Source organism: Passer montanus, unplaced genomic scaffold, assembly GCF_014805655.1.
Source record: "Passer montanus isolate IOZ18808 unplaced genomic scaffold, ASM1480565v1 scaffold45, whole genome shotgun sequence".
Classification (NCBI taxonomy): Eukaryota; Metazoa; Chordata; class Aves; order Passeriformes; family Passeridae; genus Passer; species Passer montanus.
In genome coordinates, this window is record NW_024369373.1 from 10,492,071 (window position 1) to 10,516,980 (window position 24,910).

Here is a 24,910-nt window from a genome sequence, read left to right on the forward strand (position 1 = left end):
TTTGTTTGTTTTTGTTTTTTTTTTAATCTGTAGCAAGACTTCTCTCTGGCAACCTCCCACTGTGAAAAAGGTAGGGAGAGGTTGGGAAGGTATGTAGGACATACATATGAGAAGCCCAGCCTGGAGCTCAGGAGGGGTTTATCTGCAAGCCCTCCCATCCTCCCCTCCAGGGCAGCCAGGAGTGCAGCTGGAAAGAGGTGCTGGGTTTGCAGTGCCTGCTGCTCACACGCTCTCCAAGGGCTGTGCTGGCTGTGAAGCAGAGTGGAGGCTTGGTGCAGATCCATCCCTGTGGCATGTTAAGGCTCTGTTGGATTGGCTATTCAGCAATGTTTCCTCAGCCAACATTTTGGGTTTGGTTGATTAGATTATTTCTTAATACCACAACACTGTATAAGAGCATTTGCTTTAGTTAATAAGTTTTAGGGTAAGCTGCAAGGTTCAAATGAATCAATTTTAAGCACAGAACATCATTAGAAAATTATTAGCTTAGAAGCTTAATGTTAAGGAGGAATCTAAACCAGAACTTTTAAGGTTGAATTGTAATGTATTCAAATGTCTTTATAGCTCTCAGAATGCTCTCCAAGAAACACCAAATTTAAGACTATAAAATTGTATCTGTGTACATCTTGACCCCATAACTCACGTGAATACATGAAAATTGCATCATATAAAACCATATGCAAGGTATTAGGGTGGTATCTCTGTTGAGTTGTATTTAAATGGCTGCAGAGTGTAAACATCCCAGGCTCTGTACATATCCAAAACAGAGGCACCAATTCTGCAGGTCTGCAAAGAGAAAAGCTCCATGTGATTCTTACTGAGAGCTCTCTGCACTATGTCCCAAAGGGTGCTGAGTGCCCAAAGCACTTGCCATGCCCCTGGAAGGGCAGAGCGCTCTCACATAGAGAGACATGACTCTGCAGCCTCTTCCTCTTCTGCTCCTCAGCTCTGCCAGGCAGGTACTGCCAACAGCATGAGCCATTCTCACTGCTGTACACCCAGCTGCTTCCCAGGAATTTTGTGAAACAGGAGCATCCCATGTTGTCAAGAGTTAATAATTATACCAAATATATGCTCTGTGATTAAATAACGCGCAGCTGGAAAAATTAATCACATCTTGCACTGAGAAATGCTTAAGACTTTTAAAGCAGCAATAGGTGCAGAATTTAACATTTAAAGATCCCTTGAAATGCCAGGGAATGAATATAAATGACTTGGTGCTCTATAGTATTTCGATACAGTGATGCCAACCAATGGAAGTGCAGGGTTTGATCCTGCTATTTTATAATAGGCTAGTAAATATTTTATCTTGTGCCATGTTCCTTTTACATGAAATTTTAGTCCAAAACCACCACTCCCTTAATAAAGCAGGAGTTTAAATTCATTAATTTTTTAAAGGGATGATACTGTCTTTTTGCCCCACTGCCTGGGCACAGGAGAGGAGGGACACTCTTTTTGCTCTGTGCTCCTTCCCTCTGTCCTCAGCTTGTCCTGCATTTCAGGATTTAAGGCTTTATTTTTCAGAAAGCTTGTCCCATTGAAGAAAAAAAAAATATAGTGCCATTTTGTTTGCTTTGCTGAAGGTGCAGACCTGAAGAATCAGTGCTGTGTATAAGCTGCCTCACCCTGCAGTTTCTCTTACCAGGGGCTCATTTGTATGCAGAGGGGATTAGTCAGAATTTACTGTAGCTTCGCCCTGGGGAGCTGTGAACTCCCTAGGAATATGCTCTGACGAAAGCGTGCAGTTGGTAAGATTAGAACAAACCCTTCTGCTACAGAAAGTGCCTTGGTCACTCGCTAGGCCTCCAACATTGAAATCATTTTCATTTATAACCTTTTTGATCATTCAACCTCAAAGAAGCCTTGGCTTTTATGACAGCTTGCACTAAAATTGCCCAATTATTTGGGGGGGGCGGGGAGGAGAGGAGTGAGTGAGAATCTGAAAACAGTCAGATGTGAGAGACAGGGCACTTGATCTGCGCTCATGGCTTTTCCTTCCCTTCTCCTACCAATATTTTTACAGCTGTTGACATATATTGAGTTACATGTGGCTGTGCCATATCCCCATGGTATAGTTTCAAAGATCTGTTCACCGTAAAGTGTGCTGTTCTCAAGTAAATGACTCTGACTTCAAGAAAGCACAGTAGTTTAAATGTTACTATAAATACAGGAGCTAAGACATTTTAATTATAATTTTTGAGTTATACAGTGCTCTGTACGTACACGAGGCATTTACTAAAGGCTGGGGATGTGCTCAGGTTACTGTGCTCTCTCGTGGATAAGGCAGTAATTGCAAGCAGCTCATTCTGCTGATCCCCTTTATTTGTGTGTATTTGCACAGTGCTTATTGACAATGAACATCTTGCATTTGGGAACTCAGCTGTGGGAGCTACAGAAGAAAGAAAAAGAGGCAATTCAGAAAAAAATTCAAATTCCAATTCAAGAGATTTTTTTTTTTGTTTTGAGATATTTTAGGAATGTTACTTTTGTCAGAATATAACTTTAGTTAGGAAATATCAGCACATCTATTGTCCTTTCAATGCCCTTCCAACTCGTATCTGGTAACTAGGGCAGATTAAGAATTCAGTACTAACAGATCTGTCAAATTTTTGAGAAAATCCCAGGGTATGGGTTCATTGCTGATTAATTTTTTCATCAGTGTAGCAGCATTGGCTTTGGTGAGGTTATTCCTAATTTGCTCTGATGAGAGAAAGAAAACCCCTTATTGTCAAAGTGGGTGCTGCTATTGTGGGAATAAATAGGTACAAGGTGTGGGGAAAGCACACATAAGCAGCATTATGTGCCAGGAGGTTTGTTTTTATTTGCCAGTGGGTTGGTGGTGTTATTTTACTTCTTAAACACAACATTTTCCTTGAAAACACAACATTGTAAAAAGCTTGTGCATCAGTGCCAGGTATGCACAGTAAGGTTTCTACCCTGGCTGTGGAGATTGGATCCTTTTCCTTTAGGCTGGGACGTGCAGCAGAACAGTGACTGCAAGCTTAAATAATTTTGCAATATGGTGACATCATCCTTCAGAGAGTTCTGCTATTAAGATCTATCAAATCAATTATCAATAGGGCTCCCTAAATGAATTTTTCTCCCTGCTTTACCTGTGACACAGTAATTTTAATGGAGATTTCTACTATCTCTGCTATTACTAGTGCAGTAAAAGCAGCTCCTCTCAGTGTTTTCAGGTTCTAAACCAATATTCACTATAAGCAGTAAAAAAAAATAAAAATCTTTCAATGTCTGAAACTAATTTTGGATCAAGCTTTTACTGTAGGCTTAGATGCCCATCATTGCTGATGGCATGTTTTTGGTCATGCAGTCTACCAATCTACATAAATTAATAAATGGTATGCATAATAGATAGCCCATGTATAGTGAACCACTTCTCACGGTTGCCCTGAACAACTGCTGCAGTTTTTAGCAGCATTTCCCATGGCCTTGACTAGAAAAGCTGCTGAAGTTGGAGCCTCTGGGCTTTGTGGAAGTCCTCAGTGCCATTGCCAGCAGATCCTCCTTGGCCATTAAGCAGTGCTTCTGTGTCACTCAGCCAGGGAACACTATGTACTTCTATTTAAAAACAGTTGTGAAGTCTCCTGAGTAGGAACTGAAAACCATGGACCACCATCAGAGCTACATCCTCTGCCCTTTCCCCTCCAAAATTGTAGCAGTTATTTTTTAAGGTGTTTTTGAGTAGCACTGGGAAAGCACACAGGCTGCAGAGATTGTAGGAAGGTACTGAGAGCATCTAACCAACTCTTAACGTCTTTTACTGGATTTGGACTCAAATCTTTGTGTGCTTCCTCTGCTTATAACTTCACCTCTTTTGTGAATCAAACCCAGCTTTTCTGTTGTGCAAATTGTACAGGAGAGTGAGGTCTGGAAAAAGATTTTTTTTCTCCTTCTGAGCACCGCTACAAACTCTTACTGAAGAGAGCAAGACCATTCATCTTTACCACCTTGCAGGTTGTTTTTTCTTTCAAAAACTTCTTTCAAAGTCAGAGTGTAGGCAAGTGATCTGAATGATGAGAATAAGCCCTGTTCAGATGTACCCAGTCCCTGGGCAACATCTGAGAAGGCAAAGGCCATCCGTTTGCATTTGCCTTGTGGACATTTCTGTAAGTGATACCTTCTATTTTCCATGCTAGTTGAGCAGGCTTCTTCCTGAGAGAAGCACCAGGAAGCTTTGATAACATTTTATTAATACATAGTTAGCTATATACAAATGAAGTGTTTAATTAATTGATTTTGTGGATATTTTTGATTATTTAAAGCCAACCCAAGCAATACTAAGTCCTGTTGCTGGAGGTAGCTCACAAGGCCAGCTACCTTGCAAGCAGATGTCTGGCTGTAAATTCATCAAAGGCTTGCATGTACAGTTCTTGGCATTTCTTTTCATTATCACAATTATCAGGGAGTACAGATGAGCTGGTTTTTCCCTACATCCTGTTGGCTGGCTGCTTTCAAGGGAGGAGCCTGGGTGCAGGCAGTGTCAGGGATGCAGCATCTTCCTTGTCCATGCAACCACCAGGGACACACTGGCTCAGGCAGGCTGGGGCTGGGGCTGGGGCTGGGGCTAGCCTCAGGGCTCTGGCAGAGAAGGGCAAGGGCATCTCAGGCACTCCTGGGGCAGCCAAGCAAGACAGGCTTCCTTCTGCAGCCTGAAAAGCTGGGGCACATTCCCCTCCTCTGCCTTTTAAATGACTTGTATTTGTCCAGTCTGCTTAGGCTAAAATTTAAGATTTGTATTCAGAGGTGCTGACTGACACATTTCCTTTATGAATTCTTGTGGATTGCTATTGATTTTTTACTGTGGTTTTCAAAATCCTACTTCTAGGACTCCGGAGATTTCCCTGCTGCAATAATAATGTATTGTCATTCTTAATATCTCAGCTTCTTGACACAATATTCATATTAAAACCACAAAAAAGCTACATTAGAGTAACACCGAGGGTCTGCCTGGAACCCACCAAGACAGGGGAAATCAAAGTCAAGGCTGAAAATTAGGGCTGACACTGTGAAACGTATCCCATTGTACTTAAGTACTGGAGTTCATCTGTGATTGCAAGATCACTTGCATTTGAGAGATGAATTCCTCCGTACAGCAGGAATGAGTTATGATGTGTTGTAAATCCTAAGGATTAACTGTTGTAGTTGAGAGTGCCTATTTTTGTGGAGAGCTACATAAGCCAGCATTATGGAAACTGCTTTAACATCTTTTATGAAATTTTGTTCTCTTTCACAGACAAAGCTATTAAAAATTCATTCTGCATTTCTGCCACTTGCATAACAATTCTGGATCAGATTGTTCAGGTCAATAAGTAGGGAATAGAAATGTCACAGCATTATTTGTATGAGCTTGTAACCATTTTCCCTTTAACTATGTTGCCCCAAAAACGTTTTGCAGACGTGCACTGTCTTTTATGAGTGTGATAAACAGTTTAATTTATTCACCTCCATGATGCAAATGTGTTTTGTGAATGCTTGTGGCACCATGGAGCTATTGGAAGGCCTTCCATTTGACTAGGCCTTTTGACCTTTCTCATACTGTCTCTTTGGGAGTTAATTTTTTCCAGTCACACTTTTTCTTGCTAAGCAGGAGAGTTTATTCGAGTTGTTCATTGGCCTCTCAGTGTCCTATGTGGAATTCTGTGGAGTGTCGGGAATGAGAGTTGAGAAATAATAGAGATTTTCTGTGGTTGAGGAGAGGCTGGGAGGGCCTTGCATGCTGGTGAACATCTCCAAGGGATGTGGGCTGCTCACTGCACAGGGTTCTCTGCTGCCATCACCCTTCACCAAAAGGGAACAGAAATGTTCTGACAAAATTAAACAAATCAAACATCTAGGTTTATATTTTAGAGCAATGTGTTTTAACAATATTTTTATTAATGGGTTTAGAAAAAGCTGTTTGTGTCCCTTTCCATCTGCTTCTCTCTTCTGTTATTCATGCTCACATGAGAATCCATCTGACACTACCCCTCCTAGTTCATTAAAGCAATGTGAAGGGGTTTCTTTATAAAAGAGGATTATGGGTCATTTGCATACATCTAGGATCTCTTTTTTGGTGCTGTTTTGAGCAGTGAACAGATAGGGGCAGGAAGTAGACACATGGATTCCCATCAGAGAGGAGCATTCAGACCTTGTGAACTGAAGCACTTGGGAACTCCACACCCGTGGATATGCACAGTTTGTGCAACATGACCTGGCAGTCCTGATGAAGCCTCAGGGGCACATGACCAGGGGTCATTTTGATGTAGATGTTGACCAGCTTTACTTGCTACCTGCCTCTGAAGACACCAGTGGACTAAACTGAGGTTCTGCTGTAATTAAATGGAACTGTCAAACACCAGAACTGTTCCATGTGCACAAAATATGCCACTATGTTTGGATATTCAATGGCACAGTTTGTATATGTTGTTTGCTGTTATGAACATTCTAATATTGAAAAGTAAATCATCACCCCAGCTGCTTTCAAAGATGTGGCAATTTCTAGATTAAATAAATTTTAGAAAGGCCAGATGAAGTTACAGGTTTACTGGAAAGCTTATTTTCCTCTGGAGAGATGGCTCATGCCTTTCCCTGACCAGACACATCACTCTGCTGGCACTTTGCATTTGTTAACACAATTCAGAGAGTAAATGCTGGTAACTTACTGAGTCAGCATGCAGTTATTGGTTCTTTAATCTACTGCAAGTCACAGTTTTTATCACATCCAACAACATTCCCAAAGTGTAGTGTAAATGTTTGGAAAAGATCAGTTACTGATTACGTGTTCCATGAGGGTAAAGTATTTCTCCTGAAAGTATTAAACCTCATAAAAACCAAAACTCTTAAATAGAGAAAAACATTAAAGATGGTTTTAACAGATATATGTCCCAACATTATCACAACAGAGCAGTTTAAAGTAAATTCAGTATTTTCAAGAATTTTTTTTTGTTTCTTTGAAATTATATATGCCTGAGTTAATCTTTCAAGTAAATTATAAATCCCTGTAAATGCAGTTATCATTGGAATGAGTTGTAATTACAAAAATTGGAATGAAGATAAATCATGTTTCCTTGGTGAAAATCGAATAATAGCAGTCAGGTCCATACAACACTATTCAGATACAGGTCCCCTGCTCTGTGACTGTGATGTGCTCTGAGGAGCTCATGCTACTCATCCTTGAGATCAGGATCCACAAGGCTCAATATTGGGCACTTTCAGTACTTCAAGAGTTTTATCAGAACTATGACACGGGGTGGTGGAAACAGATGTGCGCCAAAAACACAGAAACAAACGGAGTTGCTTCATTTTGGAAGAGGCAAGGTGAGATTTTTTTACTTTAAGAGTGATGATAATCCTGAGTGTATTTAAGCATCTCAAGGTCAATGGCAGCTTCGATAACCTGTGCCAGAACAAGGATTTTTTGGGGAGCTGGGGTGGATTGGCAGTACAAAGATGCTGTGTAAGAGCCCGGGTGAGGCAGAGCAGTGCAGCTCCAGTAAGGTGTGCTGACCCCTCTGACCTCAGGCCCTTCACAGGAATTAAGCTCATTGTTTTACAGAGTCAGACCTTTAAAAAGAAAAAATCCTGTGAGGCCCTCACCATCCTTTTCTAGGAGGTGTGTTGGAGACCCTTGCTAACACGGATCTTGGAGAATTGTTAGTATTAAGCTGCTGTTGGATTACCAGAGTGTAACAATGTACAGGACCTGCACTTTCAGCCACTGTCTCTTCAGTGTGTGGGTGAATGTCAAAGGGAATATTTTGTGTCAGTTCCTTGTGACCCAGATTCCACAGAAGTCTCTTATAAAATAATCTTTGAGCAAACACTACTCGCATGTCCTAAGGACACCTCATCCCCATGAACCCAAAGGCAGGAGTGAAGCTGCTGTGCACTGCAAGATCTGTGACTTTCTATCTGAGAATTTTGGTCTTGTTTGATAGTTCAGCCTTTGTGCCCTGCAGATCCATTTTAAATTGTCTGAAGCAGGAATAAATCTATTACAATGACCACCATTTAAAAAAAATAATACAAGATGGGTCTGTGAAGAGGTGTTAAAAAGTAGAAATGAAAGGCAGAAGCTGTAAGAAAAACCTGTTCATTGGACCTGCAATGCAGTAAATAATAACCTCAGATGTGAAAGACAGCCTGTTCCAGAAAAAAGGCAGTGGAAAGGACTTTTTTTTCTTTTTTTTTTCTTTTTTTTCTTTTTTTTTTTTTTTTTTTTTCTGTGGGTCTAGGGGAGAAAAGGTCCTTTATTCTTTGGTAACTTTTCTGATTTTAAATATGTGCTTGTCTGGTCATGAGGAGCAAGGTCATTCCTACTGCTCAGGGCCTAGGCTTTGTGCTGGTGTTGGTGGGAGCTTCTCTCCTCTCTCCTTTTCCTCCCTCCCTCTATCTCTCCTTTTCTTTTTCTCCTGAGGTGCAGATGGCCACATTTGCAGGTTAACTGGAACAGCTGGAGGCACATTATTAGCTTCCTGCTGCTAACTCATATTTGCTTAGATTTTTTTTTTTTTAACAGCAACATAATTTACAAGTGGTAGGCCAGTGACAAAGCTGGCATGTTCTAAATCCGCATCTGATTTATATAATGCTGTTGCTTATCAGTGAATGAAGTCATAATTATTGCTTTGTACCATTAAATAGCATAAATATATAAACTGTTACACAAATTGCAGCAAATGTTTCCTCTAGGGAGCTCTAGACAAAATTTTAATGTAGTGCATTTGTCTGTGGTGGCAGTTTCTATGGTATATAATAATGTTGATAAATTTTACTGTAGCAAGTGACATTTTATAACATTAATCCTGGTGGTAAAAATCTGATGAATACTACAGCTGTAATGGTAGGTACAAGAAGAAAGAGAGCTTTTGACACCAAGTGAATTGATTTTAATAGTGCTTTAGAGCTCCAAAGCACAAGGATGGTGCAGAGATGGTAGATCCTTCTCTGAAAGGGGAGAGGACTCGGGCAGGTGCTGGACAGCGAGGCACCAGGGAGCTTGACTTGATGATGGTGATAATTAATTCTTTTTAAAATCTTTATTGATAAATACTTCCTCTGCTTTGAAAAGCAAGAGGAAACCAAATGGCGAGATGAAACCATTTAAAATGCTCCCCAGTTATTGCAACTGAGCACACGTAAGTGAAGACACTGTGCTGGGAGCTGTGCTCAGGCGCTGTGCCCTGCCTGTGCTGCAGCTGCCAGCCGAGCTGGGCACAGGGAATGTGCCAGGGGACAACTGGGCAACTCGTGACACAAGGACTGCCACGAGAAATTCTTCCTCTGACTCTGAACAGGGTGGTGCAGGCAGGCTTTAGCTCCTGTCAGTAACAGCACAAGTGATGTTGTGGGCTTTGTGATCCTTTAGAAATTGCCACCGCGTTGCTCTGTGAGCCAGGGCTGGGGTTGGCCCATGCTCTCTGTGCAGACAGTGGGGTGGCACAGCACTGCCAACAGTGCTGGGCACAGGAAAGTGCCCACCAGAAAGCACTGGGATTGTCACCACTCATGCCTGAGGTGCCTGGCTTCAGTCATGGCTGAGAGCAGCTGGTGTGCTCCCCTCCTCAGAGACACCTGCCAGGCATGGAGACAAAGGGGCAGCCCCAGAGCGAGCCTGGCTGTGCCCTGCCTGTCCTGCCAGCTGTCTGAGGATGCTTTGTTTTGTTTTTATTCCTGGAAATAAGGAGTGCTTATTTTCTCCAGAAAAGCTTTTAAAAAATAAATGGATAACTCAAAGGAGAATCCTCATGGGCACTGCACTTGGGACACTTCTATAAAAATGGAGAGCAGTGTAGTTTTTTACTCAGTCATTTAGACTGCCATGACCCTTCCCCCCTGGAAAGTGTTTTTTTTCCTGTTTTCTTCATGACATGACTTCTTTCCTTTTCAAATTCATGTCTCTGTTTCAATAACATCAAAGATGGATCTAGAGGGTAAAAATTGCAGCCCCTGGCCATAGGGAAAATCCCAGTGACTTCAGACTGAAGAGCACTGAGGCTCCTGACACACAGCCTGGCACGTTGACAGCATTTTTGTTGTGAAACCCTGACATGTCCTATATGGGTTTTTTCTTCAGCTGTTTGCTTCCTGCATTTCTAGTATTTCACATGCCCCCAGTAATTGTCTTCCTTTCTGAGAAATTGTATGCTTTGTCCTGCCATCCATTAGCATGAAGTTTATCGAGTGGTTGGGGATTAGTCATTGTTCTCTCTGGGGGCTGAAGTGCTGATGCTGGAACAATGTATAAGGAATTCTCCCCCAAGAATATTGTGCCTCCTTACTCCTCTGCAGCATGTGGGGATGAAGAACAGAGGCTGAGTAGGCCCCCCAATGCCTGGTGGCTTGGGGGGTGCTGGTCTTTTCTCTCCACCTTGGAGAGATACCCGGGTGCAGACTATAAACTTTGCCACTGGCTTAAGTGGTTGGAGTTTCAGACACCAGCACTGCTTTTAAAACACAAACGTGTCCAAGAGCACTGCACCTCACCCTGTGGTGCTGGAGGCACTGTGTTACAGGCAGCAAGGGGTAGGAAGCCTGTGGCAGGGGCAGTTTCCCATAGGAGTGGCAGGGAAGTGACAGGGATGGCAGGGGCATTATTGTGGGACAGCTATGCTCCACTTTCCTTTTCTGGTCTTCCTCCATCAGACCTCTCACCTGCACCATGGAGCAGTCCCTGGGATGCTCCATCTGCAGCCTTCCTTTGCTCCAGCAGCTGGCCAGAGTGGCAGGTGAGGGAGCAGAGCTCCATGACGGGTGGTCTCTGTCCCCGAGGAGGATTGCAGTGGCAGTGCCTTGTGGCCATGGCTTTGGAGCCCTGAGATTTATTTTGAAAGTGTATCATTGTTACACTTCTTAGTAAATTCCTGTACAGTGCTTTATGGCTTGTCCACAGGTGAAAAAGTGAAAAAGTAATTTTATTCTCATGGCTCTGCCATTAACAATTTTAGAAATAAAAACCATCTTATAATGTACTCTGGAAATGTGAATCCTAAGCTGTTTGTAATGACTAAGTGCTTAATCAGCTCAATGCACACCTGAATCATGGTTAATAATAGTAGGGGCTGTGCAAGCTTTGTTATGCATTCTGCAGTACTGCAGTGATTCCCAGCTCCCTTTTAAGGCCACCAGGCCAGTGCCAGCACCAGGCATGTTACAGAAACTGTCTCAAGTTCACACCTTACCCTCTGCAGCCCCAGTGCATGTGAGTAGGCCTGGCTGTGTTTATTCACTTCAGCATCTTAATGCAATTACAAAGATGCTGTGTGTCCAGCCAGCTTGGTCCATGGCAGCATTTGGTTTGTCTTTAAGAGGTGGTGAAGATGTGTTTGATGCCTGCATGAAGAAACAGGGCCATCTAGAACAAAAGCCTGTGTTACAATTACTTTGTAAAGTCTTTCTGCATTTGTGTGTCTACCAGAAGCACTTATGCTTGAATGCAGTTTGATTTTTTTTCAGCTACTCTAAATAGATCATCTTTACAGACCACAATAAAATGTTTGTGTAATGCTTAACTGTACATTAAGTAAAATCCTCCATTAGAATATCCCTGTATTATTTCTATTGGGTAAATAAGAGCATAAAGACAAGTATCCCCACAATTCCCATTACCACATTCAGCACTTAGTTACATTAGAAAAATGAGGCATTGTTCTGCCAACTTTTGTTTCCCTCCATTTGTGCTACTTACCACTTATGAATCCAGCACGCCGACCCATGCAGCAATTATTTCTGAAATCCAGCTATCATGGCACACGTGGGTGCCCAGCACAGCTACTGCCAGGGCTTCATGGCTACCACTGGTCTCCTGTGCTCACATCCAGAGCATTATTGGTCTGAGCTGGTGTATAACTAATGGCATTTGGAAGGTGTAGGTGTTATGTTGTCTGCTGAAGCATGATTGGTATTACATTAAAGCATCCTGGTGGTTTTAAACAGGCTAAAGGGGATTTTTAGCTGTGGTCAATTACTGGGCTGTTGCACCAGCAGGGTGCAGGGTATTTGGGTGCCCACAGGAGCCTGTATGGTACTGACACCTTGCCCAGGCCTCTGCAGACCAGCTGGAGCAGTTGATGTGTTTGTTTGGGACCGTTGCAGTTTTATGAGTATATTGCAAAGTTTCTTTCTATACTCCTTTGCTCGACTGTCCTGTGCTTTGCTCCAGGAGGAGGGCAAGGTGAGCATATCCTCTCCTCTCCCTCCTGAGACTGAGCACTTGGTCTGCACCTTCACTGCTGCGTAAATTGGCAGAGCTGGATGTGCTCCCTTCCCCACCCTGCAGGCAGCACGAGGCCAGGGGGCAAGGCCAGCCACTGCTGTTCAACTCCAGACCATGGCATCTGTTTTACACGGGGGATGGGGGCAGGCAGCAAGGTTCAAAGCTGCCTCTGCTTGTATGGAGAAATCAATATTTAGCCATAAAACCAGGAGAGGCATGTTTGGGAATCACAGCCTGAGCGAAAGGGTTCCAGTATTGTCATAGAAGATAAAACAAGAGGAAAACATTTTGAATTTACTCTTTGTGTATTGAGGCCTTTTATTATTCATCAGTAAGTAAATATAAGCTAAGGGAGTGATTTGTTTCTAACAAGCTTATAAAATACTAGAGTCATTTGTGAGTTTATTGGAGTGCTGATTATAAACATTCCCTCATGCACACTCCTTTGTGTCAAATTAACATTCAAAATACAAATATTGTATCTTTGAATATTTTTGTAATCTCTTCCCAAGTATTTGAAATCTTTGATGAGAAACGATTGATGATGTTATGTGAAAAGTAGCCGAGTGCTCTGTCACAGTTTTGGACATATTTTTCATTTCTTTGGCATTTGCTTTGCTCATGCTGTTTCTTTGAATTGCCTGCTTCATGCTCTAGCATTTGGATTTTGATACAATGCATAATTGATGCTCATCTAGCTGCAAAGATTCAACCGTTGTGTGTGCCACTCTGCCTGCACGTCTCTTCCTGGGATGTGCCCCACAACCTGCCAGGGCCATGCCTGGTGGAGGAGTGGCCAGTCACACTGGGGCTGGGTGGCCTTGGCACTGCTCCCTGTAGCTGCTGGGGCAGTTCAGGCACATGAGTGGCACCAGGGCATCCCAGGTCTCCCAAAGCACTCCTTGAGGAGCCAGCCTTTTCTGATAATGCCTCAGGTGGGATTAGAAAGAAAGCTCTGCTCTTGCACTTCTCTTGTGCAGCAATGCACTATCTGTTGGCAACCATAAAGAAAAGAAAAAAAAAAGAGTAAAGAGTAGGCGTCGTCTCCTACTCATCATAATTGTCTGTGGGATGAGTAGTAGATGCTTTAGACCATTCCCCTGGAGGCAGCTTTCCAGAAGGATAAGCTGTGTAGGGAAGTCATCCAAGGTCTTTTAAGGTGCTGCTGGTTGAGACTAACAAGCTTTAGGACACAGAGCTTGGCAGCCCTTCTTGCCTCTGTGGCAACAGACTTGCTACTTTACCCCGTCCATGCTGGTACAAAAACAATTGGGGAAAATAATTTTGTTTTCCCCCATTCCCACTAAAACATTCCCCGTATTATTGGTACCCAAACTCTTTGCATTTCCTGCCAGCATGTACCTTGTTTTTACTAAGCAGAGGAAAATCCTGCAAGGGTGAGTCTTAGGCTAACATTATTATAGTGGCTGCCATTTAAAAAGTCATTTTTTGCCTACAGGCAAAGTATTGTTATCAGAGTTCATACCTATTTTGCATATATACGATTGTATCTTCCCTACCTCTCTGGGGTGATAGGAGCAAATGCCGACTTCTTAATGCCGATTGTTGAAGCTGAGGTTAAAATAAGAACTCACAAAATAAAAAAAGAGAACAAAATGGTGGGTAGCAGGTCTCTGACAGAGAGAAACCTTTTTGGTTGAAGCAGGGACTCCATGATGGCTTGATTAAGAATCTTCTTTTGTTTGAGGGGCCAGCTGAAAAGCAGCTTGATCTTTCCTCTCATTTTTCTTCATTGTAAGTTTTGCAGGGCTGTGGAAAATGGTTCTTCTCATGTGGACTTATTGGGTGGATACCCCTAAGTCTCTTTCAAGTTCAATGATTGCACATCAGGCTTTTCTCTGTAGCAATTCGACATCACCTTTGGATCTTTTCAAGTTGTCTCAGCCACCTCTGCATGGCTCCAGTCCATACTATGCACACCCTGAAAGCACCATCCTGCTGGGAACATCTTGGTGCTTCATTTTGGGCAGAGACCTGGGGCTTGGTATTTTTATTTTTTTAAATTTAATTTTATTTTATTTTTAAATGTAACTCCTGAGAATGAGAGGATTTGCAGAGAGCCCAGGAAACCTTACAATGCCAAGAGCATGAGATCTAGGTGAATTTAAGCAAAAATAGCTCTGTAGGACTCCTGCTGTTAATGAGCCATCAGAGCCTCCTGAATGTCCTTGTGGTTTGATACCATGGCATGCTTGCCCTTTCAGGTGGCTGCTTCAGCACCACTGGAGGACTGACTCTTCCAGATCCCTTTATTTAACCAAAAATACAGATTTTCTTTATCTTTTACACTGTGTTTTCTGTCACAGACCACATATGTTGTCCAGAGTCTGTCTATAGTGTGAGAGTTTGCACATGGCTTTCCTTAATGAATTAAAAAGCTAATGACATATAAAATGAAGAAAATGTGTTTCTAAAAAAATATAAAAACAAGCTGGCCATGTTGTGCACTGACAGAGTATCTGCCAACAGCCATATATGCCTGACCGAGCGACTCACGTAGTGAAATAGAAAGGAATTTGTTTACAAAGGCAGAAACCAAAGCTCTCTGAGTTTAGCATCCCAGAAGGTTCTGCCCATGTTTCCCTACCACTGGTGCCCCTCCCAGCTCCACAGGATGTGTGTGCTGGCCCTGAGCTCTCCTTCTGTGCAGAGCTCAGGGCAACTGCTTCAGTGCTGCCTGTGCAGCTCCAGATCTTACACAAAGTGTGCAAGCTGGCCAGCTCACATGGACAGAGAACAGGACAAAGAACACATGTAAAGGTGGTATGAGTTTGGTATTAGGTTTTATGCATTGTAGTCCAGGTTTGTATGTTAGATGAGCACTATCCATAGACTTTACAGTCTGTGTTGTGCAGAGCCCTTGCTCAGCTGTGAGATCTCTTCCAGAAAGTCACTGGGTTGCAGTTTCTCTTCTTATTAAAGATGAAGCTGGCCAGAGGGTTTGACTTCCACTTGGACTATGGAGTGTGAATCAAGCAAATTCCAACATCAATGGGAGATGCTCTTGTGCATAATCCCACAGTACTGCAGTATATGTGCAGTATATATGTCTGCATAATGCAGAGATGCTTAAGATATTTTCTTGTTTTCATGCAGATTCTTCTTCTTGACTGCTTTAAGGAATATCATGCGTTACTGCACCCTAGGATTCCTGATGTAAAATATCTCTCATAGGGTTGGTTCATTCTTTTGGGCATATTTGCACTTAAGGAGCTCTGAGGGATATTTGTGCCATGCAAAATCAGTTACCTATCTTAGCCAGACCCTTATTCAGTCACCCTTGATTCTCTGTGTTTGCAGTGGCATCTCATTTTGCCATCCCCAATGACTGGTTTGTGTCCCTGAGCTCCTGGGGAGCAGGAGGAAGGAGGCACCTCTTTGGGGGTGGGGGTCAGGAGCCTCTCTGGGGCTGGGCTGTGATAAGAGTTCAACCCTCAGATGAACAAGCTCTGATGCAGTTGTGCTGAATGCACATAATTTTTATTTTCCAAAAAAAAGCTGAGAAGCGTTCCTGGGTTTTTTTGCTTGTCTGTAGGTATTTAAAAGAAATTTGGTCTTTAAGTTGATAACAATGCCTTAAGAGATTGCTTTTCAACCAGAGACTTTTCCCTAGGAATACTGTTTCTTAATAAGAAAACAAAATTAATACATATTTTAAAAAAATGCTTTTATTTGAGTAAGTGGTGCAAACTTCCCCAGTATTAGGGGGGTGCAGCATTTGGCCAGTCTTTGAGTGTTAGGTGATCTCCCACAAAAATAATGCTCATGGCTTGTTTTCAATTGCATTTTAAACTCTGTACCCACTGCACCATTTCCCAGATATCTATACTAATGTAATCTTTTATAAGAACATAACTGATACTGCTGTAAAGTTTACATTGCTGGATACATTTTTCCATGTTTATGCAGAATTTGCAATATCAGAATAAGGTCCTTTATGCCAATTCACCTGTATTCACTCAAGAGTCATTGCACCAATGCAAGGATAATAGAATATTTCTTTGCTGATGGAAATAAAAGTCTACCCTCCCACTGAAAAAAAAAAAAAATTAAAAATTGACATTTATTATGTTTTGATGCCTGAAAGAAACTTCAGTGTTTTTCAGTTAAATTGTACATATAGGTGGGGGGTTTTTTCAGGAGTTTTATTTCTTTTTCTCCTTTTACCGGTTTTTCTGCTTCCCTGATGCCATCATGGGAACGGTTTATGCCTTCTCTTACTCTGTGCATTGCTGAGTGTAGTTGACAACAACTGGCTTGTAGCCTGTCATGTTAATTATATACTATTAGAGAGCATTAATCTGATGATTATTTACACGATAGATTTAAGGTCTATCATGTCAGTGTGTACTGGGGAAATGGTAATGTGAAGATCAGCGATACACATCTGTGGGAATTGGTGTTTTAACAAACACCGTGTGCTGTCCCAGGTGTGCTGGGCTAGCTCAGGGGGCTGCTCACCCTGCCCTGCATCCCCAGCTCAGGAACCTGCCTCTGAGCACGCAAAAGTGCACCCAGCAACAAGGAAAGTGCCTTTGGAGCAGTAATTATGGGATGCAGCTGCCACCCTGCACCCAGCCAGGGGAGGGGTTGCCTTTGGCACCTCGTGGCTGGCAGGTCCTGGCAGCTCTGGTGGCCTCTGTGTGAGCACAGTCACCACGTGCTAGCACTGCAGGAGGCACGGGTGGGATGTGGTGGGGAGGGGACACCTCACAGCTCTGGGGGCCTGCTGCTGAGGCTGGGGAATGTGCCAGGCCTGTAAAAGGAGTAAAAAAGGGCTTTACACCTATTTAAAGTAGGTTTAAAGCTTTGCATGTTTTTAAAGCATCAGCATATTCCAGTGGGATGTTTAATAAGAGTATAATGATGTTTTAATTTTAATTTTTAATTTCACAAGAAGAATAGATGCCAAGTAGATGCTGGTTATTGCTGTTTGTCTGTACTGAGCTCTTGTGTGTGATATTGTCAATAGCATGAGAGGATGAATGTGTTCCTGCTGTGTAGCAGTACAGGGAGCTGCTCCCAGGGAGGAGACCAGGAGCAATAAGGTCTGTTTAGTTTTCAGCAATATGATGGCATGAGGGAGGACAGTGAAGGGAATAGGTTGCGTGGCCACGGATTCAGGGCTGTGTTACTTCAGTTTCCTCAGGTATTGGCATTAAACTTGAAATAACACAACTGTGAGTATTTCAAAACATTGAAATACATTACTTGAGTTGAATTGTGTAGGAATGAAGTGTTCTTACTAAACTCTAGTTATTCCTAGAGGTTCATTATCTGGATAAAGCTAATTCTGTGTGTGGTTGTATGGACTTGCACACTCAAAAATGGCATATGCTTTTTTTCCTGTATGGGTTTTGCATTTCCATTTTTCCGTGGAAGCCAGTGGAGTATCCCTTAATCAATTATCATGAAGGAGCAGTCAAACCTATCAGGCTTCAGTCCACAAAAAGTTTTAATATGGGTTATTAAAAAAAAGGCGTCTTCAGAGAAAGGCTGATAAAGTGTGAAGTTGTTGTGCTAAAGTATTGTGTGCATTTCTATAAATTATCTTTATGCAGTTTCCCAGATTAATATCTAAATCTGAAATAAAGCTTTGCAGGCAGGTCCCTCTGGGGATCTGCAGACAGAGATAGATGATGCACAACTCCGTGAACTCCTTTGAACTTTCAGATCTTATTTTTCTTGTAAACTGAAAATTAAGTTGATGAAGCTGGGCCTGGCAGCCCCATCCCGTGAGCGTGAGGCTCAGCCTTCCCCTCAGGAGCAGTGGGAGCACACAGCCTGCAGCCAGGAGCAGGGCAGGGGCTCTGGAGCAGCACAGGAACTCGCAGGCAGGAGGAAACTCCCTTCAATCTCATCCCCAGTCCCTCTGGGACCATGCTTCTTTTTGATGGTCATTTTAATATTGCAGTGTACTGACATATACTGGAGGCAGTGAACTTACAAGCTACCCTATAAATAATTTGGCATCTAATTCTGCATATTTTGAGCTCGAGGCCCCCTAAGATGATGAAAGAGTTTAAAGCCCGTTGTGTGGTTAAGGTAATTTAGCATGGAAAATAATACCTTTTTGAGCCTAAAGAAGCAGCAGTATCACAAGTAACCCTGGAGTTTGTTACCAGAAACCATAGGCACTTCCTCTTACATCAGCAAGTCCTGTGGCTCCTGTCTCCTAATATAGTCCCTGATTTCCTGAATCCCATTTCCCCAGAGAGTCTCCCCACCTGAAAAGCAATTGCCCTTTGTGCTGATAAAGCCTTGTCTGGGCTGCCCATCCTTTGGAAAACTATGATAAACAGACCTGATTTTAATGAGTCTTATCTATAGGCAAATATAAGGAAAACCAACAAAATTACATACGAATGCATGTTGGGAACTCTGTGTTTTTGCTGGTATTCCTTACATAGTTTCTAGAAAAATCTGAGCCCCCATGTTATCATTTTTCATTAAAGTGATGTTTCTAACCACAGTGGACGGCTCTCATATCCCTTGAAAACTTATAATAGTAAAATTGTCATAAGGATGAAGCAGAAATGCAAGATTTTATTAAACAATCTTCAGCTCATAAAAGACATCAGTGTTGTGCCATTCTAGATCATATAAATATATTTCAAAGCAGAATCATATTTCAGCAGAGAGATAAAGCACAAAAGAATATGATTAGTGGATACCAACATAAAATATTAAACCATCCAAGAAGGGGTGTAGGTGTATGTTTATCCACACAGGCAAGTCGGGGGCTGAGAGCAAGGCAAGATTTTGGCAATATATCAGTGGAGTCATGAGCACAGATATCCGTGGCATTGTGTGTGTGTGTTGTGCAGTGGCAGGGGGTTTGGCATGGTTTCTCACAGCGCGGAGCTGGGTGTTTCCACACAGCCACTGAAACCGCTGAGGGAACATGATGGGTGTCTTTAGTGTGGCAGAGTCGTCAAAGGGAGATACGAGCTCTACCTGGATAAATAAATAAGTATAAATAGTTTTCTTTCTGATATGTGACCAGATTATTTTCCAGTTGATTTCCAGCCAAGGTCCCAAGGGGGCCACAGATCAAAAAAAGATAAGGGTCAGTTACAAGGTTGAGCTCATTCGGTGTTGCCATAGTAACTGACCTCCAGCATCCCTGGGAGGACGGCACCCAGCTCCCCAGGTGACATTTCTGTTGCCACGCCATCAATCCGCTGCCTTTCACCGCCCGGGCTGCCTAATGGCGGTGCCGCGGAGCGCCTCGGTGCCGCTGGCCCGCGCCGGGCCGGAGCGCGCCGTCTCCTTGGCCTGCGCTGCCCGCCGGCAAGGGAGGGGCTCAGCCGCGCCCTCCGGGATTAATTACTGAAATGCACTGGAGCGGTGTGGTCCAAATGGTTTGTGCAGCAGGTCATGGGTTTAGGCAGCGATGGCGAGGAGGAAACGCCGGCTGTACGGCAGACATCGTCTTCATCCAATGTGACCGTCTGCAAATTGCCATCCCCTTGGAGCACGTGCAGTGTGTCCTCAGACCTTGGTTTTACTTCCATCCTTGGGTTGTTTTTAATGAAAACCAGTGGTGGAGTGGTGCAAAGCAGATGGGGGATCAAAGTGGTTCTCTGCAGGCTTTGTGTTTAAGGGGAGTGTCCATCACTGCTATCCTGCCCTGGTTCCAGCCCCTTGCTCCTTCACAGCCACATGGAAAAAATTGCTGGGGAAGCTCCTTTTCTTACATTATAAATTTTTCCCTTTGATTTCTTATTTACTGGGAAATGAATTGCATAAACAGAATAGCTCCATGCAGTTTTCATTTTATGTCCCTGTGTTCATTCCAATTTCTATTTATTTCTACCATAATTAGAGCACACGGCCCATTTAATTCTACCAAATTTATTATCTAATGGACAGAAGAAGGTTCTCTGTGAACACAATATATTAATGCTTTGTTACACTGAATCACAGTATTTCAAAGTTCATTAAAAGCACAGTTAACTCATGGATGTGAACATCTGAGTACAGGGAAGAAATTCCCTTTTATTGGCTTAATTTGCTGCAGTAGAGTAGAAATATACTGGTCTGGAAAGCTATAGTGTGGGATGTACATGTTGTTGTCAGCAATGAGCATCAGATTGTCTTACATGATCTCTCAAATTGGGACTATGCAGTTATTCCATAAGGGAAAATTTTTGCTTTATGAAATTGAGTAGAAGAGAGAAGTTTTAACTAATAATAAAGACAATGTCATCTTGATTTTTGGTGTTCAGATCTTCTACTTGTTGTTGGTATAACATGTCAGTACACGACAGTGTTAACATGTACTTTCACATTGCCATGAATATAGTTATAATTAGAAATGCAGCTGATACAGTAAATGGGTTTAATACAGCATTATTAATTATACTGCATCCTCGCCAGGAGGCTGCTGGTGTCGGTTCTCTTAGAGGCTTAGAGACTCATTGTAATATGGATTAAATGCACATTGCTGCAGCAGAAATAGCTTTATGGAGAAGCATATTCCCACTCTAAAATGGGCAGGATGGCAATGTAGGTGCTACTAAACACCCTGTCAACATATTTAAAACTATCCTGCAAAGGCACCCGGACTTGGGAACAATGAGTGACGCGCTCTGCCACCACGGTTCAGCTGCCTCTGCGCAGCCCACTAATCCTCACTAACAGGCAGTAAATTATGTACCTCCAAATTTATACAAATGCCTGCCTTTGACATCAGCGGGCACCACCCAGGTTTCACCTTCAGGATTCAGATAATCAGCTCTCATTCCTACTGGCTTCCCTCAAGACCAGTATGGAAATAAGTATGTGTCTGCCAGGGATCAAATGCTTTTGGAGACAAAAGTAGGTACTGAAAACATTACAGGATACTATCATCTCCCCATGATACTTTTACACAAAGCGCTCTGTTCCTCTTTTGGCCTGACATAGTTTCAGCCTGACAGAATCCAGCAGGCCTGCTTGTTTTAAACAAGAGCACATCCTATTATTTTTTTGAGAAATGAAGTGTAAAATTAATGCTTATTATTTTGAGCTCAGGAAAAAAAGGCAAGAAACCCAAGATTCTTGTTTGCTGTGCATTGCTTGTTTAGTCCTGTAATCATCTGATCCCTCCACAGATACACTTATGAAGAAATGGGAGAAGATCTGGCATAACAAACTGTAAAAATCTGCATTTTATTTCACAAATGAGAGGGGCTGCATAATTCACTTGAGTTATGTAGGTCTCTCATAGATGCTTGTCATGCTAGAACAAAAAAGGCGAATAAGAATGAGGGAAATGATGATATGTTTGCTGTTGCTAGTGCCCAGCACCACACATTCGACTGTCACGCCACATTGTCAGAAAGCCTCCTTGTGTGTACCTAGGTGATCTTATATAATTCAAGGAAGTTATTCTCCTATTCTCCAAAGGTGACTGAGTATCCCTATACATGTGCTGTGTTTCTGTGTAAAATAATATGCTGTAAAATGCCATAGAGGAGAGAGTGATTATAGCAGCAATTCTATCTATATCTTTGGGCATTTTCATATTTTGAATACACATGCATGAAAAGAGAAACGTTTGTCATGCTAACCATGGTACTTTTTCCCTCTTTTTTTCTTTCTGGATGGTTTTATAGACACAAGAAATACATAATGGACTCCTGTGGGAGTGGAATAAAAACCCCCACCGGTGAGGAGAAGGCCTTATAATTCAGAAGTGGATTTGCAAATCAAAAGGTCTTGCCTCGAGTGGGATAAATTTCCAGATCTGCAGGAACCCATTATGTTTTATTATTTTTCATTCTAGTTTTAGTTTGTTTGTTATGGGTTTAACTATTTAAAATACTGCAGGGATCAGCCAAGAAAATACACAATCTCTGTTACCTAATTAAACATACCAAGCTTGAAAGAATATTCTTTAACTGAAATGCTGAGCATTGTTTGTTTTTCCTTTTTTGTTTTTTTTTTAGTTTTGCTCAAATTATAGATATTTAGGCTGGAAAAGGAGCAGCAGTCTAGCCATCAGTATGTGTCTATCTGTATTTATGAAAACATGTGCTCACGCAGGACCATAGGCTGTACATGAATCACTGTTATCCAAATACCCAGTATGTAGAGGGTAGAAAATTAATGTCAAACATGATTTCTCTGATATATTCGTAGAAGGCATTTGTTCCATTCCCCCCAGTTCCTGCTTTGTCCTCTGCGGGTTTATTGCAGCATTTGGTTGCTGTACACAGCGGTGTGGCTGGGCATGCTCAGCGTGAGGCTCATGTCCCTTCCCCATCTCTTCTTCCCTCTGGAGCAGGTTGCAAAATTCACACAAAGCCAGAACTTTTCAGGCAAGGGTCTGATGGGAGAATCCAGCCTTAGGCCACAGTGAGGGAGAGGGACTGGTTTGGAAACCCACACACTGGAGAGGGCAGCACGCCCGCCCGCGGGGGCTGCGCGAGCAGAGCACCGCAAACCTCGCCGCGTCCTAGAAACATCCCAGTCCCTGCTGGTGGCTCCCAAGGGAATTCGTAGAGCTGCTGCCACGGAGCTACCAGCCCTTTCATCTTTCTGTTCCTGTCTCTTTCCTTTTCTCTTTTTATCTCCTTCCCAACCCACCTGTTTACTTGTCCCCACGCTGCCTCCCCACTCCCCGGGCAGCTCTGGTGCAGCACTCACTGTGGGCACCCACTGCCACGCGGGTTCAGAGGCAGCACAGGCAGCTCTCCACTGTCCAAGCCTTGTACAGGGGCCTTGGCATCCTGATAGTACCAAGGCTCCATAGCAAGCATTACTTTCCTTCCCTTTAGCCCCTTTAAAGATAGCAAAGGCTAATTTGAAGCAACTGTAAGTAAAGACCATGCTTCTGAGGGCTCACATTATTCCTAAGAGCCAAATGTATTTGGCAAGGATTAGTTCATGGGGAAATACAGTAATTTCTTAGCAATCTTGGAGATAAAAATTAATAGTTATTGATATTTGAGGATATAAAAATAAAGACGAGTTTAGAATAAAAGAAAGAATTTATTTAGTTTTTAAAATATGTTTTCATGAAAAGTTCATATGCTGCCACAGTGAAGGAAAGACACATTTTCAGGGAGTTATTTGCAGAAACCAGCCACAGTATTAAAACATTTTAGGTAGTTTTTAATTTTTATAGAACATATGCTATGTTTTCTAAAATTCTGCAACTCCCTCCCTCCCTTGAAGAAAACCAAAGCATTGTTTAGTTTTATGCGTGAAAATTGCTTTAATATGACTTAAGTACCTCAAAAAAAAAGCTCAACTGCACCCAGAACCACAAACTTCAGTAAAGAGAGAAGCATATCTTGCAAAAGTGGTAGGCTTGAACCAAGAGTAATAATTATTAGAATATAGAGGCATCCAAAATAGGCCCTGTATATTCAATACTTAAGATATATGACAAGGAAATTCCTCTATCAAATTACATTTAAATACCTTCAGTGGTCTCTCTACACCTTGTAAAAAGCCAAGGTATACAAAAAACATTTACACTGACACTCTGCTCTCAGCTCCTCCTATTCTCCAACAGTTCCTTCCTCTCGTGTATGTTTGCAGTGCACTCTGAGGTGAAGACATCCCTTCAGCCCTCTGCCAGCATTGGTTGCTGAATTCACACTATTAAAGTACTTTTAAATGCAGTTTGGCTCTTTAATCCCCTGCAGCCAGAGCAGCGCTGCTCTCCCTTTCTGGCAGGGCAGTGCTGTGCTGTTGGGAGCCCCGCCTGGGTTGGATGGAGCCCTGCAGCCAGAAAGTGGGGGCTGCACCCTGAGTGCCAGCAGCTCCTCCTGCTCTGGGGCTGGGGGTCCTGGGGGTCCTGGGGGCCCTGTGTGCCAGCACAGGCCTTCCCCGCCGGCTGCTGCTGCCTCCCCGACGCTAATCTGCTGTGTCACTAACAAGTTGTATCATTTGAACCTTGCAGAGGAAGGCATCAATCATGAGTGCAAGCTGTGTAACCAGATGTTTGACTCTCCGGCAAAGCTCCTGTGTCACCTGATTGAGCACAGCTTTGAGGGGATGGGAGGCACATTCAAATGCCCTGTTTGTTTCACAGGTAAGACAGGGAGGCCAAGACAAGCCTCAGCGTGCATGGCTAGATCCAGAAATGACACTCGGGGGATTTGTAAAATACTGTATTCCTTTCCCTGGGAAAAAGAAATACTGTGCTTGGAAATGTTCAAATATCTCTGTCTGAAGCTGGGGCTCGCTCTGCCGAGCAGCTCTGTGGCGTTTGACACCGAGCAGCACTGCCACATGCAGCAGGCTCTGCGTGGCCCTCATGTCTCTCATATTTATGTTTTGCCTTGTGGCTCAAAGGTGCTATGTGTTTGCAAGTGCAGGACTTGCAAGGGATGGACCTGCTCTTGCAAGCCCTAATTCACCTGAGCAAGGACTCTTTAAAGGCCAGGTGGTTCATGCTCTGCTTACAGTGCTGAGTAAAGGGGAGTAAAGGTTTGATAAGACCAAATTGTACAACTCTATGGTTTTACCAGCTGCTCTCTCAGGTTTTTTTTAAAACCCAGTTTTCTTACAGTGGCACATTTCTAACTCCTGTGTGAGAGCCTGCTAGGTATTCCTTCTCTGTAGATCATTTAAGCTGTCTCATCAGTGCAAATGATCATGGGTGATTCTTGCTTTTCCGGGATCTGCAGGGAGCATGCTAAAGGCTGCCTTTTATACTCTCTTCAACACAGTAGT

The 24,910-nt window shown here is 42.9% G+C and overlaps 1 protein-coding gene across 5 annotated transcripts in view; it reads left to right on the forward strand.

The window, feature by feature from the left end:
• The window catches only part of ZNF423 (zinc finger protein 423), a 226,971-nt gene that overhangs the window by 179,780 nt on the left and 22,281 nt on the right, over positions 1-24,910 (forward strand). For 4 of the 5 annotated variants that reach the window (XM_039721420.1, XM_039721421.1, XM_039721424.1 and 1 more), the window contains one exon: positions 24,135-24,266. In XM_039721420.1, coding sequence (XP_039577354.1) covers positions 24,135-24,266 — 132 coding nt within the window. Of the gene's footprint in view, positions 1-24,134; positions 24,267-24,910 lie in introns of those variants that run through there. The other variant, XM_039721422.1, reaches the window with a different exon arrangement.